Below are 21014 nucleotides of genomic sequence, written 5' to 3' on the forward strand. Positions count from 1 at the left end.
TAACAACTTGCCCCCAAAGTAGTTATCATTTACCAATTGAGTTAAGTTTGTATTTAGTGAGTTAAGTTTGTATTTAGTGCACTGAACACGTTATGATGTAGAGTAGTAACACAAGTCATATTCTTATCTAGACCTATTCGGAGAGAGAGGGGAAAATTTTTTTTTTTTTTTTTAAAGCGAGGTGGGTCCCATCATCTGAATATCAATGCCCACAAAAATGAAAAATCCTAGAACTTTTCTTGACTACAAGGATGAGAATAGAGATAGAGAGATACTGTAATGTACCCGCCCTTATCCTAATACCTGTCTTGCATCTCCTTCTGTATTACTATTTTTCTACCATATTCCAAACCGCTCACCTCTATTTCTTATTACTTACCGCGTCCAAAACAAGCAAAAACAGTCTCTAAAGCTTTCTCAGATATGTTGAGCTTTTGAATTCAACATTGCCAACACAATGTCTTGCAGCTGTAGCTCCACACCTTCTTTCTTTGCTCCTTTTGTTTCATCCAGAAGCTCCAGATTTGCTCTCTCCTCGTCAAATTCAAGGCCCCGAATCCATTGTGCCCTTGGAGGTAATTTATATTCTTTTTTTTTTGAAAATTTTGTTATATTTCGTTTTGGGTTAGTTTTTAGTGTTGAATTGTGGGTAAAGTTTTGACCTTTGTGAGATTTTCGTTGTTTTGGTACCTGGGTTTTGTGACTGGGTGGTTATTCTGCTATTTGGGTTAGTGGGGTGTTGAGGTTTCTTTGATTTCCTCACGGTTTCTGGGGAAGCAAACGGTGGGGAATGCTTGAGTTGACTTGGTTTTATGTTGACTATGCTCAATCAGATTACTAGTTTTGCAATTCTTTGAGGAAATTAGAGTACTATTTTCAACTGGTAACCATAAAAAGAGTACCACGCTCAATGTGATATATGCTAAAAATTCGTGATGTTGTGAATGTTAGAGACAAGTTAGCACAAAAAAGCTTGGGTTTTTCATTAATGTTGGAACATTTGCAAGGTGTAAGTAATATTTTTCGAATAATTTGACAGTTATGCTCTCTATGTGGTTGCTCATGGGAATGAATTTGGACTATTCATGCTTGTGGGTCTCATATAATGGTCAATCTGTGTACTTTGTTAAGGAAACGACAAAACTAGGTATTGTTACTTATGTGCTGTTCCTCAGTATCCCAATTGTATTCAACCATGAGATTGCATTGGCCAATGAACTACATGGTTGAGTTTAATTGTCATTAGGGAAAGAGAGCATTTTTTGTCTTGCATTGGTCAATACAACTAGGTGTTTGAATTTAATTGAGGAAACTAAGGACTGTAAACGAACCAAGCCGTTCATGAACAACTCGGGCTCAACTCGATAAAAAGCTCATTCATGTTCATTTATTTACAAATAAGCCAAGCTTGAGCCTTAGTTTTAGGCTTGTTTGACAAACAAGCCGAGCTTAAGTAAAAAAAAAATGATTGTGAACAAGATTGTGAAGATTATAGTTGTACGAATGACAAATGTTTTGGAATGTTAATTTATTTAGATTTGTGAAGATTATAGTTGTACAAATGACAAATGTGGATGTAAAAATTGTATTTTGAACGATTACTCAAGCTATAGACAATAAATGATGATGGATGGATTTAATTATGTAAAGTTGTAATTTGAACAAATTCTAAGGGTTGTAAACGAGCCGAGCTTTGTCGAGCAGTGCATGTTCAAGTTTGGCTCGTCAGGAAAAGTTAAAAGCTCAAGCTTGGCTTGAGCTCGTGACAAGCCTAAAAATAGTGTTTGAGATTGAGCTTGTGGGAAAGTTAAAAAGCTTGAGTTTGGCTTGGCTTGATTAATTAGTCAAGCCAAGCTCAAGCTTCATATCAAGTTCAAACTCGAGCTTAGGTCAAGCTTTTGAGCTTGAGATCTAAAAAAATTACATTATCAAATGCTTAAATCTCTAAAATTAAGAAGAAAAAAAATAGTATACTCATTTTATCATGCATCTAGTCCTACTTATGATTAACCATTATTCAAATTAAAATTTTACATAATTAAATTAATTAATTCATCATTCCTTGTTTACTACAGTTTTAGCAAATATTTAAAATACAATTTTTACATTCATGTTAGATGGTGAAGAACTAGAAAAATACTTGTTTGTAACTATTATGAATAAGAAAATACTAACATGTTTTATAACTTTACTTTAGATGATTGATGGGGAAGGATCATATGTGGTCTACTTAACTAACTAATTTATTTTTAAATGCAACTATAGTCTAAAGTGGTTTTTTAGTCAGTTTAAAGGGAAGGAAAAAATTAAGGCAATGGGTAGTGGTCCCATGTTGGTCATGGCATTATTAAGATATGTGTAAAAATTATATTTAACTAACACATATAAACTTATGAATGAGTCTATGCTTAAATTGTTTTGTAACAAGCCTAATAGCTCACGAGCTAATTCGTGAACAATTTTTTTTTTTTTGCTTGGGTTCAACTTGTTTATTAGATGAGCCTAAAATTAAGGCTCAAGCTTGGCTTATTTATAAACAGACAAACATGAATAGGCTTTTTATCGAGTTGAGCTCGAGTTGTTCACAATCGGCTTGGTTCATTTACAGCCCTAAATTTCTAATCACGGGTATTAGAAGCATCATAAAATGAGTATATTATATATATATATATATATGTATATGTATGTATATTTGTTTACTTGATTTTTGGTGATATAAGGATTTGATGATGTAACTTTTTTTGGATCCCAAGCTAAAAAACTTGACTTGAGCTCGAGTTTGAGCTTGATATTAAGCTCGAGCTTGGCTTGATTAATTAATCAAGTCAAGCCAATCCAAGCCGAGCTCAAGCTTTTTGGCATTCTCACAAACTCAAGTTCAAACATTGTTTTTAGGCTTGTGTCAAGCTCAAGCCAAGCTTGAGCATTTGATTTTTATTGACGAACCAAGCTTAAACACACACTACTCGGCAAAGCTTGGCTCGTTTACAGCCCTGCCCCTAAGGTACAATAACTAAGGACTTGTATCTAAGTTTTGCCTTTAGGGAAATATATTGTCTTATGTTCTAAGAGTTTTTGTCCCTTAACAACCACCTCCTTTTCTTTCTTTTTTTTTGGTATATATACTTGTAATTTTGATATGACCCAACAGTCTTTGATTTATATTTATTGGTTTAATTCGTAAAAACAGTAACTTTATAATTTTATTGGTAGTTTAGACATGGACCCAGTAGGTTTTGAACTCATGACCTCTTCCTTTATCCACTCCCACGAGAAGAGGAAGTGTCATTTGATTTGAGTTACAATTCATTGGGATATGCTTCTAGTCCATGAGTATTTCTAATTGAAGAAAATCCTATGCAGGGACTGTGGCAGAACCAAAAATTACCACTGCTGCTGAACCATTGTTGCTTAATGCTGTTCGCGGGGAAGATGTTGAAAGACCCCCGGTTTGGCTCATGAGGCAAGCAGGGAGGTACATGAAGGCAGGTTTAAACAGAGATCTTTGGATATCAATTCTTATGTTCATGGCCCATTTTTTAGAGAATTTATTTAGATGTCTTTTCTATAAAACTTCTATTACCTATCCCCAAAAAAAAAAAAAAAAAAAATCATGCCTTTTCTTGGATTTGTATAGCACCAAACCTGCAAATTCAGAATGTCTGAGTTTCTTATACTTTGTGTTTTTTACTTGTTGGACCCTCATTTTATTTCTAAAATAAAGGATACTTATTAGTTTTTAAGTGGTCCAACTACTTCATTAGTCACCATCCTATATTGCCTTAGAATTGTTTTGTTTACTTTACATCCCATTCATTTGTTATTTGTTCATTCTGGTAGGATCTATTCCTTGTGTTGTAAGCTATATTTCTACATAAATTTGGGTTTTAATAATCTTTTAAGTAAAGTTACCCGGAGAAAGTTGACTGCTATGTCTGATCTGTAGATCACTAAAATTCACAATGTTCTGCTTTGCCAGATCAGCTATATTTTGAAATTTCCATAATTTCTTTGTAGTATCTGTTTCTTTTATATCTTTCACTGCTGAGAAGGTTAATCTTGCATTCCCTATAGCACTGCAATGCATATATGACTTTAGTTCCCCCTGCATAACTTGGACCTCATTTATTTGCAATTTCTTGTGATAGAGTTACCAAATTATCTGTGAGAAGCATCCTTCATTTCGTGAAAGATCAGAAAATGTTGATCTAGTTGTGGAGATTTCACTACAACCATGGAAAGTTTTTAAGCCTGATGGGGTAAGATACCTTTCTGGAAATCATTCCAACATTTTTTTTTTTTTTTTATCTAGGCAACTTCATGTTAGACTTCTTTTTCTCCTTTGATTTAGTTGGTTGTTATCTTTTATTAGATTTCTTTCACACTGATTGTGATAGGTCATTTTATTCTCGGACATTCTTACCCCTCTATCTGGGATGAATATACCTTTTGACATTGTGAAAGGTAAGGGCCCTGTCATATTTAATCCTCTAGGCACAGCTGCTGATGTTGAACAAGTGAGAGAATTCGTTCCTGAAGATTCAGTTCCATATGTTGGGGAAGCATTGACAATCTTGCGGAAAGAGGTACAGCTTGTTTCCATTTATTTTTCACATGTATTTTATTAATTCATTCTAGTATTTTACAATTAGTGCCCCCAAGTTCAGTAATGTACCAGTACCATAAGGTGAGATATTCTTCATTCAAAAGAAAGGGCATTCTTTCTTCTGAGTTTATTCCATAAATGGATCATTACCGGTTAATCTAACAGGTGTGGGTTTGATATTTTCTGGAGAAAATAATTAAAGACCTCTCATGTGGTACCTGGGGAAATGGAATTACAAAATAGCTCTTGCGTGTACCAATATTTAATAAGCATTGTCTGTTGTTGTATTGTCTATTTTGAGTTGGACTCCATAAACGGATATGATAAACAGTCACACCATTTCAATTTACATGCTAAAGTATGACTGGTTCTAAACATCTGTTCTATGAACTTAAATGCTAAAGTATTACTGGTTCTAAATATCTGTTCTATGAACTTAAAAACTTTTTGTTATCCCATTTCTCACTGTATAGATTAATGTTCTTATGCCTTTTATTTATGTTGTTTCATAGCCAATATGAAATTTTTTTGTGTGATATTCATCCATATCTTTGTGTTCCCAGGTAGATAATAAAGCAGCAGTTCTAGGTTTTGTTGGGGCTCCATTTACCCTGGCATCATATGTGGTTGAGGGCGGTTCATCAAAGCACTTCACAAAAATAAAGAGATTAGCTTTCTCACAACCCAAGGTAATTTTGTACCTTTTTTTTTTCCAGCTTTCTGGGACCTGGAAAGCTCCACAATGATGGTATACTAGCTGGGATGATACATGTGATATTTTTCAGTGGGATGCTATTTTGGTTTGGGATTGATTGTCAAGTGGGGTTTAGTTTCTAGTAAGTCATGCAGCCATAATGATTGTATTAGTCATATTCTTAGTTTAGGTGCTCGAAAGACATCATAGCTAGGCCTGAGTCTTGGGTACTAGTTATTCCCTTTTTTAGTATAGACAGGTATATAGAATTGGTCTGTGACTAATATGTGTCTTCTAGAATTTATCAGATCTCTTTCAATGGATGTACTAAGATTTGACACTTATGATCTAGAGCTAATTTACTTAACAAAAAGAGAGGGGGGGGGGGGGGGGGGTGCGGGAAGAAAAGGCACCCATCAAATTTTAAGGACTATTTAATTATGTAGATACAAGCCATTTTCTCACTTGAAATTTAGGCTTTTCAGGTAGACTTCCAAATACCCATTTCAAAATATCAAACCATGTATTATTCATTATCCAAACCTTTTGCACTATTTTGTCGTTCTTGATGATAGGCTTGTTATTGTGACTGCGATTTTAACTAATTAATTGCGGCCACCTCTCATGTGTGAGGCAACTACGGGTGCAGTTCCATTTTGGGAGAGGCAGGTTAAACCTATGTGAAAAAATCCGTCCAGTATATGTGGATCACGTAGGAAACAATATATTTGATAAAGGAAAATATATACAATTATCTATATGTTAAGAATCCATTATTTCTGTATTGAGGAGCCAGTTCAACTTTTTGATCTTTTCCCACTGATGTTAAGCTTTTATTTGACCTCTGATTATTTCTACAGGTCCTTCATGCATTACTTCAGAAATTTGCAACATCAATGGCAAGATACATTCAGTTCCAAGCTGACAGTGGAGCTCAAGCTGTTCAGATTTTTGACTCATGGGCCACAGAGCTTAGCCCAGTAGATTTTGAAGAGTTCAGTTTGCCTTACTTGAAGCAGATTGTGGACACTGTAAAACAAACCCATCCTGAGCTCCCCCTAATCCTGTATGCAAGTGGATCCGGGGGCTTGCTTGAGAGGCTAGCTTTAACTGGTGTTGATGTAGTTAGCTTGGATTGGACTGTTGATATGGCTGAAGGCAGGAGGCGATTGGGACCAAATATAGCGGTTCAGGGTAATGTGGATCCTGGTGTTCTTTTTGGTTCAAAGGATTTTATCACCAACCGTATCAACGATACTGTAAGGAAAGCAGGGAGAGGGAAACATATTTTGAACCTTGGTCATGGTATTGTTGTAGGTACACCTGAAGAGAATGTTGCTCATTTCTTTGAGGTTGCTAAAGGACTCAGATACTAAAATCATATCTGGGGTAGATTAATAGTTTTCTGCATATTGGAGTTTTTGTAACATTAGTTTCCTTTCCAGCTCCTGATCATTTCATTTGAATATTAGTGCCCAAATAGTGGAGAAAAATATTTGAAAGTGATTATTTTAGCAGTTATAATTCCTTATTGCCAAGTTAGGGCTTGGATAATCTTGAGATAAAACTGGATGGTTGAATTAAATTGGTGAGCCTAAGGTGCACTGTTGAATTTGGTTGAAGAACTTAAGTGCAACACTTAAAAAGTTATACTACACACTAATACTTGCAGTAATAAAAATTCTCGACCGTTCATCATGTTCCACTCACATGCATAATTGGTCTAAATCTTTGTTTCAAGGATTGTAGGGACAAAAAAAAAAAATTGTAGTTGACAATGTAATGCCCAATGCATTGTGTCATCAATGTTAATGCTGGTAGAAGACTATCATCGTGACAGTTTTAATGGCCGACATTGATAGGCTTAGTGCTTAGACACCAGGAAAATTTACAGGTTGTAGGAATTATGGTTTACAAGGTTGATCTAGTGCTAAGTTAAGAAGTACTTTGTGTCAACCTTACTGTTCTTTTACTGTTGCGTTTGTAATTTTCGAATTCCCTCACATTGGCATAATGCTCTACAGTCTGCTAGTTGATGTTTTGCTTTATGTCAGATTTTTATTCAATAGAACTAATTTTTTAAGTTTTATTTATCACTTCAATGATATTTTTTAGTTATCTCATCAATTCATACCAATTTTATTAATTAGATCCCACAAAAACTCAGTCATGAGCACTTTATAGTGTCGGTTAACATTACCATTTAATTAATAAGAACCGTTGTTATTGGAATGATTATTCAATCAATCAACCTAAAATTGCTAATAGATTGGTTGAGATTAGACTGTGTTGGGTTTTGAATTTACACTTTTTTTTTTTCCAAATTGTTGAAACCCGAACCAATGTTCTCACTCACACCCTAACCCAATAGTTTGGATGAAAACTTGTTATTTTGACTAAAGAGGTTCAGACTGACTAACCTAAACTGGCCCACAACTCGTTTACATTCCAGTAATGTGAACTAAGTATAATTTAATTTCTAAGGCCACTGTTTCTAACATCATTCCGGTAGCAATTTCTTTTCCTTTGTTTTCATTTCCACGCAACAATCTTTGAACCTTTGCTCTTGGGGTCAGAAAAATACCAACTAGCCAACAAAAGAAAGGCAATTACTCACACAACACATATTGCACGCAGCAAAGTCAACCTTAGCTATCGCATACATTTCTCTCTTTTTTTTTTTTTTTTTTTTTTTTGAGGGAGACAGTCAACACATAAAACAAGCAAGAAAATAATGAACAATGTTATACAAGCAAACAAAATACACATCGACTCCTTAATAACTCACTTAGCATTATACTACACGTCTTGTAAAGTCAGTCTAGGAATTATCTTTCCCTTCAAGGTTTCTTTAGTTTTTGGGAATATCTTCTTTTGTTTTTTTTTTTCCTTGACTATGTTTCAAGGACTAATTCAAGAAGCTGTAGTCAATGATGAGCCCACATGTCTATAAATGTTTAAAATACCCAGAGAATATCAAAAAATTGTTCTTCATTTGTCTTATTCAAGACAAAGAGGACAAAGAGAAAAAAAAAGTAGAAGAAGATTTTTTTTTTTGAGAAACAAAAGTAGAAGAAGATAATCATGTTGAAACGTCTCTAAGCCGGAAGAGGGGTTCACACTTGCTAATAAAGCATCAATTGAGTTGCGTTGAGGCCCCCAATTTGCAAATTGGGACATGACATGACATCATATCTAGTGTACCTCATCATTTTCAATTTGTGTTCACTGCTTACTATTCCAATACAATTTGGCGGCACACACAGATTTAATGGGCAGCCCATCAAGGATTGCCACTTGGCATGGAGGAAGTTGAACTGGACCTTGCTTTATGGTGCCCCATCTGGAGTGGGGCCTGCTTCTTCTTTGTGATTTGTTAAGAGCAACACATTAGAACTACTTCGGATTTGGATAGCTAGGCCTAGCTATCTAATACCTAAATGCTGTATTATCCATTTGATCCCTTTACAGCTCTCTTAATTAAATTCTTAATTCAGAAACAATTGGTACCAAATTCTTATCAACAAGTACTGTGACAAAATAAATTTTTTATCCTTTAAAAAAAAAATTATTTATTGAAATGACCTGTTAAGAATTAAGATTGTTGTATAATAATTAAAAATAACCTAAATAATATGCATATTTGTAACTTGTAAGCGGTTTAAATTTCAAAAATTTTAATAGAGTTGTGAAATAAGTTGTGCTCATAACATTACTTAATTTTTTTTTTTATAGCATTTTATTAAGCTAAAATTTCTTTTTCAGCATTCAGAGTGATATATTTTTTAGTGTGCATTTAGATGAGCTTATTTTTTTAATAGAGTTGTGAAACAAGTTGTGTTCATAGCATTACTCAATTATTTTTTTATCTGCACATTGTTGATAAAGTTTTTTTTTTTTTTTAAATAGCATTTTATTAAACTAAAATTTCTTTTTCGGCATTCAATGTGATATATTTTTTAGCGTGCATTTAGATGAACTTATTTTTATTAGTTTATTAGATAAAAGTATAGTTATGTATCTTGAAAAAAAATAATGCTTTAAAAAGTTGAACATGCATGCTTTCTTTTAGGGTGAAAATAAGCTCAACTAAACATATATCCTTTTGCTAACTGTAATTTTTTTTAAAAAAAAAAAAATTAAGAAGAAGGCCATCAAGGCCTATTATTCATTAACTTGAAAATCAAACAAATAACAGTTATAAATAGCTGAAGAAACAGGCTCCACCCAAATCATCAAAGGAGAAAAAGACCTTGCTCTCTTGACCAAGGTATCAGTTAAAGCATTACCTTACCTAAATGTATGAGAGAAAGAAAAACTCTATAAAGAGCTAGCAAAAGACAATATGTCTCTAATTAAGTGACTAAAGGAAAAGTGAAGTAGATTATTGGTTCAAAACATGTAACTCTGAAAAACTTGAAAGTTTAATCTATTAAAAATAATAAATTTAATTATTTAACCATAATTTTAATAAACTTCTACAAATCCTCCATTTGAAGAACCTTTGACCCCCTCTAAACCTCTTTCTCTACCACCAATGCCAATTTTCTTTGTGACTTACAGAACCCTTGTCAGTCACTAACACAAATGCATATTAGGTTTAGAAGCACTCCAAGGTACCTTTAGCAAAGATAAGGAAGAGGACTAAAAAGTGAAGTAAACGTCACATGATGCCTGTCAAGCATTTGTGAAAAGTGGAGAAGGTTTCCTAATATATTTAAGAATCATGTTAACCACTCCGCAATCTTGGTGCGGTGATCACTCCACAAGTATAAATACTTGTGGGGTATGGAGGAAAAAAGTCGAGGTTCAAGTCTCTAGGAGGAAGTTTCACACACATATACATTTAGATTATGCTTGAGTAGAAATTCTATCTTATATATATATTAAAAAAAAAAATAATGTTAACATGTGCCCTTAGATAATTGTTAATAAATTATTTTAGGAAAATTTCTATATCACTTTTATGAGAAATTAAAAAAAGTTGTCAAAACATTAATTTTTTTTTTTTCTCATAAATCATTTTCTAAAATGGTTCATTATCAAATACTCTTAAGCATTCGTTAAATTTTCCCTATCTATAATTGGAAATTCTATAGATACCAAAAAATTTGATAAAAAATTCCATACTTCACTTAATACGATTGATTGTTAGTGCAAAGTAAAAAAAATAAAAAATAAAAAAATGATGTCATTGACAAATTCAAATAAGAAACAGTTAAAATTTATCAACTCAACTGAAATGAAAAATGTTATGTATTTTTTTTCTTGATAAGTGTTGTAAATTTTTTTTTTTTTTTTTGTATCTATAGCTATTTAATTTCTCTCTTTTGTGTGTGTGTATATATATATTTGAAAAAAATCTTAGATGAGATGGGTGTATGCACGTGTGGGACTCACATGTGCCCGTCTCACAAGATAACATCTCATACATTTGATGCTTTTTCAAGAGAGAATCTATTTGATGCTAGAGCAGCTAGACAACAAATGAGATAGAGAAATTGGGAAAATGAGAGACAGTTTGAAGGAACTTGTACTTTCACCTCAAATCACGCTCCACTAACTAAAAGATAGAGTTTTGTCCTCCTATGTGCTATCAAACATTACATGGATAATTCATACTAGCAAAAAGATCCCTCACTACTTGTGAACCATTCAAATCTCATTTATATGCAATGCAATTGTTCGTCGGTCCTAGATTTTCAGTTTTTATTATTACTATTTCTTCAAAGGAAATGTTAATGAATGCTCTAAGGGTAATTGTACATATTAGTGAACTATTTTTGAAATTTTTTTTTATGAAAAATGAGAAAAAACAAATAATATTTAGACAATTTTTGAAAATTTTCTATAAAAATAATATAAAATTTTTTTCATAATAATTTATTAATAATTACCTTAAAAGCACGTATTAACATTACCGCGCCTTCTAACTGCATAATCATTTGAAAATGCGCTTCTTTTCCTTTGTCTAAAGTTGGTTGGGATTCAGTGAAACCCATAGGATTAAAAGAATAAAAAAATATGTCTCCAAATTTAAGGACCCACTTAATAATGCATTAAAGTGGTCATTTAAAGGTGTCATTTTGATAATCAAGTTTTTATAATTTTATCGTGCAAATGAACATCCTAAGTGTCAGTACTAGATGAAATTATTGTATGTACAAGTGGGCAAAGATGTGGGTCCAATTGATTTTATGTCATTATTTATGATTCCCAACTTCTTCATATCTCCATCCCTATCACTTTCCTTCTAGATTGCAAAAGCCACTTAAAAGAAAAAATTGTGAAAGCCATTTAGAAGAAAAATTAACTAGTCACAAATATAAATTTAATTGAAAAGATTTTTTTTAGAGATATTTAATTGAAAAGTTTGAATTGTTATTTATATATTAGCTAGTGTGATTGCCAACCTGTTTAGCTACAAAAAAATAATTACTGCTTTATGCCGAATCTACCAAGATTCATTCCTTTGTGCCGGTCATGATCAAAGAAAGGACAATATTATATCATTCATTCTATAATCCCACATGGAGTGGACAAATGATGGAGTCCAGCTGAAGAAGCAAGTGCTGCCTGAAACTTTTTTTTTTATTTTTTATAGAGTTTCAATTTATGCCATACGCTCTTGGTGATTGATTTTTTTATTTATATCAAGACACTAATCGGTTTTTGATATAACTGAAGATTGAACCTCAGATTTCTTATTCAATTATCAGAGAGTTTACTAGATGAGCTAATTGGAACCAACGTTACTTTTGTTATTTATTTGCAACATGTAGTATGATTGGGTAATTGAAAGTTATAAACCACATGATTGTTGCATTTGCAATAGAAGATGCATTTTTATTTTGATTTTTTTATATAAAGAAAACAGACTAATATTAAAGAGAATCAACAAGCACCCACAATTGTCTTCATTTGACTTGTAGCCCATCATAAAAGGCTGAGGTATTTTGAATGTTATAGGTTAACTCATAAAGTTGGCTACATGTTGCATGATTTGCTAATTAAAAGTTGGAAGTCACATGATTGTTGCATTTTTAATAGAAGATGCATTTTGATTTAATTTGATTTTTTAAGAAGACAGACTAATATTAAAGAGGATCATCAATTACATACAAGTGTCTTAATTTAACTTGTAGCCAAAAAAAAAAACTTGTAGCAATCATAAAAGGCTAAGTTAAAATGCTACATTGGTGAAGCCATGCATAAAAAAAAAAAAAAAAAAAAAAAAAAAAAAAAAAAAAAAAAAAAAACATGTTTGGTAGACTGTAATAGACACTGTAATGTAATAGTTATTTACATGGTTTAACTATTCAGTAGTTTGGTTATATTTTTATCACAGAAAATAGTCATTCCATATGAATAGCTATTCTTTAAAATGAAAAATAACTATTCATCTAGAAGGAATGTAATAGCTATTCCTTAGTAGATGTATTCATTTTTACAATTAATATATTTCTAAATAAACAAACTTTCTATATGTACATAACAATTATGAAAATAAAAAATCATAAAAAATAACTAAACTCTCTTTCAAATTTAAAAAATAATTTTTTTAGGAAATATAATTAAATGATTAAGATATTTCCTAAAATATATCTTAAATTTGATTTAAAATGCTTTCATTCCATTGTTTTCAGGGTTCTATTGTTGTGTTGCCCTATAACAAATGAATAGTAATAAGCATTACATTACAGTATTTTGTATTCTTTGTAATATCCATTCCTATTCCTTTGTAATTATTGTTATAGTCTACCAAACGTGCTCTAAATTTTGGGTATTATTTAGGTCAATTAGTATAAAAACAAATTAATTAAATAAGGATTTGAACCTAATGATTCACGGAAAATCCTTCCTTTTTCCTTAACCTTAACTCTAACTTACCAATATGATTAACAACAATATATCAAAGTAAATATCAATGGTTTCTCAAAATAAATAAATAAATATCAATGAATCTCTTTATTCCAAGAGGCAATGATAAATTTCCTTTTTCCTTAACTTTATATCAAAGTAAATATCAATGGTTTCTCAAAATAAATAAATAAATAAATATCAATGAATCTCTTTATTCCAAGAGGCAATGATAAATTTCCTTTTTCCTTAACTTTAACGATAAGCTATTATGATTAAGGACAAAATTTAGCTACAAAATTAGTTGCAACCTAAGGCTACAACCTTACTCAATAAAATAAATATTACTACATATTTTAAAATTTAACCATTGAATTGTATGTTCTTTACGCTCATAATACACATGTAAAATTTTGTGTCAATCGGATATTATTTACTATATGCTCTATAAGCTTATATTTTATACATAATTTTAAACTACAAAAACTTGCAATTTAAATAATTTATCGATGACATAACTATTGATCTTTAATTTTCTAGAAATTTTGTAAGCACAGAGGATATAAATAGAAGGTGTAATCCAATTGTGGATTTGTCAAAATTCATCTTCAATAAAAAGATATTGAATAAGGTTATAACCTTAGATTATAACTAATTTTATAACTAGATTTTGTACTATAATTAACAACAATATATCAAAGTAAATATCAATGAATCTCTTTATTTAAAGAAGCAATGATAAATTTCCTTTTTCCTTAACTTTAATCATAACTTACTAATATGATTAACAACAATATATCAAAGTAAATATCTATGAACCTCTTTATTCCAAGAGGCAATGATAAATTGAAAAAAAAAAAAGAAAAAAGAAAAAAAGAGGAGGGAATTATAATCTCTCTGAAGGGTTAGGAATTAGATGGTGTCACGCTGTATAGTTTATATATAGTTATAAGTTTATTATTTATAGGTGGGTTCCACTTACTTCAACTAGTAAAATCTCTAATGATTGGTGTCTTGATCTGATGATAAAGAGCTATCATCAGGAATAAACGACATAAGTTGAAACTCTATTAAAAAAAAAAAAAAGGTTAGGTTGAACTCTCTTAAAAAAAAAAAAAAAATTATTTATAGACTGTTTAAAAGAAAACTGCAGTACCACTATCACTATTTTGAAACTCTCAAAAAAAAAAAAAAGATTAATTATTTATAGACAACTTAAAAGAAAACCGAAGTATCACTATTACTATTTCCTCAGTCCTTTCCCAAGTTTTTCTTTTAGAAAAGAATGTGTTAGATAAATAAAGAGTAATGAGTAATGACAGCTTGGGTTACTGATTTAACAATCAGAAATGAGTTTACAAAGAAAAAAAGCAGAAAATAATGTCAGATCCCATCAAGGTTGAATAGGAGATACACTTTGACCCTTAACTTATTTCACTAAATTAGGAAAAAGTTTTGGCACAATTAAAACTTTGCAACATTTTCACGATAATTTTATTTTGAACTATGAGCCTATGAAAGATTCAAATATAATTTTATTTTATTAAGATTTATGTTGGACTTACCTCTTAACTTTTTTTTCTTAGAAACAACTTACATCTTAATTTATAAAGTCTCTTATGGTTGAATAAAAGATTTGAGATTCAATTTCCACCTACACAAAAAATCGATTGGTGTTTTAGTCTGATAATAAAGAAAATCATCATTAGAAGTAGATCGCCATAGATTGAAACTATATCTCAAAAAAAAAAAAAAAAAAAAATTAACTTGTTGTAAACATGTTATGAAATTTTATTGTTATTGTAAAAGGACTCATAAATCTATAAAGTTCTCTTTTTCTTAAATATGGATTTAAATAATAATTAACATACTTATAAGATTCACCATTAGGCATGAATGTAAGTAGGATAAGATTCTTAAGCATATGGTATCTTGGGAAGATACTGTTCCCCCATATATATATAGTTCGTAAGGGTTTGACAATCAATACTAAATAACTCAGTGGAGTTGGTCGAGTAGTTGGGCACTCGGTCGCAAAGTGGCTGTCTCGGGTTTGATTGGGAGGTCCCTAATTCAAGTTCGACCACCAGCACTTTGAAAAACCTCATTGGGCCAGCGATTTATCCCGTTATGCGCTCACCCGTTGTGAATAGTAATTAGTCTCTGGTTGAAAGTTTGGAGGAAATACCGTGAAAAAAGAAAACAAAAAAAAAAAAAGAGGTAGACAGACAATACTAAAGAAATACAATGCATCCGAAATTAAGACAATAATATATATATATATATATATAATTAAAAAATAGTTTTATATAAATACCATAATATTACCTAAGCCAACTTGTAGTTTGTGAGGATATTAATTTATAAGGGGCAGTTGGATTCAAGCCATGTCTGATGTGTGAATGAATGAATTCGGCATGAAATGAAACAACTCACACTGAAACTGGCCGTTTTTCCTTGTATATATATTAAGAAAATATTTACAAAAATAAATTGAAAAACAAAAAAGAGACTCATGGGAAATGTTTCCAATATGAAATATAGTAAAAAAATAAATAGAGCATTTAAAAAGGAAAGTCAACTCTGTATATCCAGACGGGCAATGGCAATGGCAATGGCAATGGCAATGCTGTTTCTTATTTGACTTTATATATGCCCGTCGTATTCCAAGTTGTACTAGTTTTTAGTTGAGACTTGAGAGTTGAAATTGGAACCCGCAAGCCATCATGCTTTGCTCTACATGTCCTCACCTTCACTTGCTAGTTTTTGGAATCAAGTACTTACGTAAACAAAAGGTAGTTTTTTTGGAATCAAATTGCATCTTTTGAAATTATCGAGAATCAGGGGCGGCGTTACTCGTTAGCAATATATATAATGTTATAATTTTTGTTTTGATCCCTTAAAATAAAAATTTGAATATCTTGAATACTTAACTCTAAATCTTTTTTAAATCTATGTTTAACTAAAATAAATTTGAATATGATCCCCTTAACAATTTATTCTTGCAAATAAAGTTATAATTAATTAAAAATTTTGATCGAACCTGCGAGTGAAGTGGCTGAATTTGAATGTGTTTTTAATTTTTTATTTGTTAAGTGGGAATTGGGGCATGCGCTAGTCAGTTAATCAATGATTGGTAAATATTAAAACAACGAGGGATGATTCTAAAAAAAAATTAGACAATGGGCATGGAGCAGGGAAGTAATTGAGTGAAGACAAAAACAAATGTTAAGATTACAATAATTTTCTTAATAAAATTAAGAAGACCAATAGTTGTTAAATTGAGTTGAATTATTAAATAAAGTTATAACTAATTTATACTTTTGATCAAATCTGTTAGTGGAATGGTTGAATTTGAGCCCAAATCTTCCGTCTCGCTCTTTTTACTCTGCTATATACTCCACAAATAAAAACATACTGCATGTCCAGCTATTTTATTTTTCCCTAAATTTATGCCTTCTATTATTTCAATTACCAATTACCTAAAATAAATAAATAAATAACCCATCATATTTAGGTAATTGGTAATTGAAATAATAGAAGGCATAAATTTAGGGAAAAATAAAATAGATGGATATGTGGCATGTTTTTATTTGTGTAGTATATGGTGGAGTAGGAAGAGTGGGATAGAAGATTTGGACTCATTGAATTTGAATATGTTTTTAATTTGTTATTTGTTAAGTGAGATTTGTGGCATGAGCCAGGCAGTTAATTAGTAATTAGTAAATGTTAACACTAAAAGACAATTAGACAGTTAGACAATGAGTTATTCTTAAAAAAAAAAAAAAAAAAAAAAAAAAAAAAATAGACAAGGGGGTGGAACAAGGGAGTGATTGAGTGAAGATAAAAATAAATGTTAACACAACAAAAATTTTCTTAATAGAATTATAAAGATCAATAGTTGTCAAAGTTGAATTGAATTGTTAAATAGAAGAATTGTAAGAAGTAAAGACATAAACTAATTGATAAAAATATTCTAAGCAATGAATCATAATTAAAGTTCACTTAACAACAATAATTAATATATTTATTGTGCTTTTATATGTGTGTGAAGCATTCTCCTAGAGACTTGAACCATGATCCTTGCCTCCCCTACAAAAACTTGTACTTATGAAGTGACCATCAAACTAAGGGTGTGCAGTGGTATTGTATTTAGAAATAATAGATTATTTCCAAGATTTAATCTTAGCAATCATAATTAGTATGTTCATTATATGAAGAAACCATATATCAAATGAACTTATAATTTATCTTTTATTATCTTCTTAGCACTATAAACAAAATTGAAATAAAACTATGTAGACCACAAAATTCATCTTCTACTCAAGATTGTTGAGAATCCTAAAATGATTCCTAAGTTTTTTTTTTTTTTGAGGAATGAAAAATGATACCTAAGTTATTCCTATGTCTAATCAAGGCCCCCATTTTTTTTATAAAAAAAATAAAAATCTTGTAATATGCATACTTATCCCAAAATTTTGTAAAAAAATTTAAGTAGATATCTTTTGGCCCCCCCTCCCCCCCTCCTAATCTCCCTCCGGTAAATTCAAGTAGAAATACTAACTTATCTAAAAAGAAATAAATAATTGAAGTTACATTTTTAGATGGATTACAGCCATATTAGTGATAAATTAATGAGATATTCAGATAAACACATAGTTATTTCAATTATTATCTCAAAAATTCAACTAAAAAGAAAACAAGCATCTCAAATAAAAAGTTTATAAATTTGACTTAAAAAAAAAAAAACAATTACCCCCTAATGCCTATTGGTGAGTGCGACTCTTTTCTTAGTATTTCTCTATATTTTCTCTTGCTCTTTTTCTTTCTATTTTTCCAATCCATGTTTTATTTATTTATTTTTCTTCTTCCAGTTTTTCTTTCGATTTGCTTTTTTACTTCTCCTCTTTACTTTGTGCTGTTTCTTAAGTTTTTTTTGCTAAGTCCTAAACCCTTGTACTCCTTACCTCAATTTCAAAAAGGTAAACACTTGTATGGTTAAAAAACCATACGCTTTGCCAAGTTAATTAATATTAGCCATTACCTTTTCTCTTTACTTCCCATTTATTTTTTTTTTCAAAAAAAAAAAAAAATACTTCCCATTTATTTGACTCTTCTTCTTCGATTTCTTATTTTACATTAAATTTATATATATATATATATATATATATTTATTTATTTATTCTATATGACATTTTTTTGGGAATTAATATGACATATAAATATAATAAATTATTCTTAATTTGATAATTATATATAATATATCATATAATTAAAATAATGTTATGTTTGATTGGTTATTTGATTATATTTTTTATGCATTCAATGATAGTTTGTCTGAATTTCTACAATATTTAACCTACTAATAATTTTTTAATCTTAATTATTATACTTAATAAGTTTTTGATAATTGGATAATTTTTTAAATCTTAATTATTATACTTAGTTTTTTTTTGATAATTGGATAGTTACAATAGGGAAAGGAGGAGTTGAACACTAGTTGTTTTCAATAGAGGTACCTGAAAATGTCAACCAATTGAGCTACAAAGATCTTAACAATTTTACTTAATTAATAGGTTGTATTTATCTTCTAAAAAATGTAGTGACTTTAATTTCAAAATCTAGGTCTATGAGCAAGTTAAAAACTATTGAATTATAAAATATTAGTACTAAACTTGTGTTACACATTTAATTATGTTTATTAAGACTTATTCTACTTTAGTATGGATATAGTAAATAGTATATACATAGAAAAAATATATTTATTTATTTTTTCTTTAGCTTGCAAGGATAAATTTTTGGTTTCACCATTGTGTCTAATACCTTTTGTAGGGCCTTGTTTTGGGGTCCAGGCCCAACAGGTAGGTGGTTTTGGCCCAAAGAGCCCTAGACAATGAATTTGTAGAGAGCGGGTTACAGAGTTAGGCCCTAACGAAGTAAGTGTTAGTTAACTTTGGGCCATACAACAATTGAACATAAGAATATCTCCTTCATGTCCACTGGATATTCGGTCCGAGAAGACGTATAAGTACACCTCTGTTCCTGATCGAAGGCTATGGTCTTTCTCTCTTTCTTCTGCTCTTCGTTCCTCCTTTTTTCCTGGTCCCCTTCTTCATGGGGATTCCTTTCTCTTATATAGCCCCCTTGAAGTCATCAGAACCTTACACTTGTTGATCATCTGGACCTTCATTTGAGTGTTCGTCCCATCGGACATCTCCCCTATCTTTCTGTGAGTTGTAGTGGCCAAGGTAACACTGTTCGCCTGTCCTCTCCACATTAATGCGGCCAGAAAAGTAGCTGCCCTGCATTTAATGTGGCAGCTGTAGTCTCTCCGTTGACATCCTATACTCTCTTCCCTCTCTCGAACTTGTGGGACTCATCCCTGCTACTAATACTCATTGGAGTGATTCTTTATTACTGGTAGGATGCATATTTGAGCCATACTTGGCACGTCCGAGGAGACATTCCTCCTCGGACCGCCTTTTAAATAAGTTTGGGTCCATAAGAATTGGACTGGGAGCCCTTTTGGCGCCCACACTTTCTCCTCGGACGTGGTTGAACTCTATATGGGGCCCAAGACCTATTGTTTAATTTGGGGACATTACCCCTACACCTTTTGACTTTTTTTTTTTTATTTTTTTTATTTTTTTTATCGAAAGTAAAAATTTTTTATCTATGATATTGTTATCATTTTGCAGATATAAACAATGTTTAAACTTTGTTCTATGATAATTATTCCAATATCAAACTACATCCCTAAGTTAAAGCTTGTGTTGGATATATAAGGTTAAAAGTGGTGTTAGGGTTACAACAAATTTCGTAATACTCAATTTACGCAACTATCAACTCACACATGCATGTGTAAATGCAAATTGAATATCATTGTGAATTTAAATTTTTTTTTTTTTTAACTTACTAATTCTTTGTTATACGGTTATACCTATCAAAATAATGCACATAACCTTAAAAAGAAGAAGAAAAATAAAGAGATTTAACCAAACATATGCTTGAAAATCATCTCCATATTTCCAAAAGAAAATTCATAAAACAAGGCACGTGTAATTGATGAGTTTGGACTTTGAGACTTTGCCACTTTTAGGGCTATAAACGAGCTGAATTTTGTCAAGTAATGCATGTTCAAGCTTGGTTCGTCAAGAAAAATAAAAAACTTGAGCTTGGATTGAGCTTGTGACAAACCTAAAAATAGTATTTGACATTGAGCCCATGGGCAAACTAGAAAATTTGAGCTTGGCTTGGCTTGATTAATTAGTCAAGCCAAACTCAAGCTTAATATCAAACTCAAGCTTGAGCTCAGATTAAGTTTTTGAGCTTGAGATCTAAAAAAATTACATTATTAAATGCTTAAATCTCTAAAATTAAGAAAAAAGAAAAAGAAAATAGTATACTCATTTTATCATGCATTTAATCTTACTTATAATTAGCTATTATTCAAATTAATAATTTACATAATTAAATTCATTTATTCATCATTCCTTGTCTACAGTTTTAGCAATTATTCAAAATACAATTTTTACATTTACGTTAGATGATAAAGGACTAGAAAAATACCTGTTTGTAACTATTATGAATGAGAAAATACAAACATATTTCATAACTTTACTTTAGATGATTGATAGGGAAGGATCATATGTGACCTACTTAATTATTTATTTATTTTTAAATGTAACTATAGTCTAAAGTGTGGTTCTTGATCAGTTTAAAGAGAAGGAAAAAATTAAGGTAATATAGGTAGTGGTCTCATGTTGGTCATGCCATTATTAAAATATGTATAATGAGTATATTTAGCTAACACATATAAACTTGTAAATGAATCTATGCTTGAATTGTTGTGTA

General features: G+C 30.8%; 1 protein-coding gene across 1 annotated transcript; it reads left to right on the forward strand.

The window, feature by feature from the left end:
• The first annotated feature begins 247 nt into the window (after positions 1 to 247).
• LOC115955986 (uroporphyrinogen decarboxylase) lies at positions 248 to 6854 on the forward strand. Its single transcript, XM_031074425.1, has 6 exons — positions 248 to 575; positions 3364 to 3485; positions 4149 to 4259; positions 4398 to 4586; positions 5170 to 5295; positions 6161 to 6854. Exons 1-6 carry the CDS (start codon positions 458 to 460, stop codon positions 6674 to 6676), a joined length of 1182 nt encoding a protein of 393 aa, XP_030930285.1. The 5' UTR covers positions 248 to 457; the 3' UTR covers positions 6677 to 6854.
• The last annotated feature ends 14160 nt before the right edge of the window (positions 6855 to 21014 follow it).

The sequence above is a fragment of the Quercus lobata genome, chromosome 8 (genome assembly GCF_001633185.2).
Source record: "Quercus lobata isolate SW786 chromosome 8, ValleyOak3.0 Primary Assembly, whole genome shotgun sequence".
NCBI lineage: Eukaryota > Viridiplantae > Streptophyta > Magnoliopsida > Fagales > Fagaceae > Quercus > Quercus lobata.

What these genes read in the sequence shown, in the direction of transcription:
- LOC115955986 (XM_031074425.1), top strand. Translation starts at nt 458, where the DNA reads ATGTCTTGCAGCTGTAGCTCCACACCTTCTTTCTTTGCTCCTTTTGTT. An exon ending in AATCCATTGTGCCCTTGGAG is followed by an intron (nt 576 to 3,363) that starts GTAATTTATATT and finishes AATCCTATGCAG; the next exon opens with GGACTGTGGCAGAACCAAAA. An exon ending in TGACAATCTTGCGGAAAGAG is followed by an intron (nt 4,587 to 5,169) that starts GTACAGCTTGTT and finishes TTGTGTTCCCAG; the next exon opens with GTAGATAATAAAGCAGCAGT.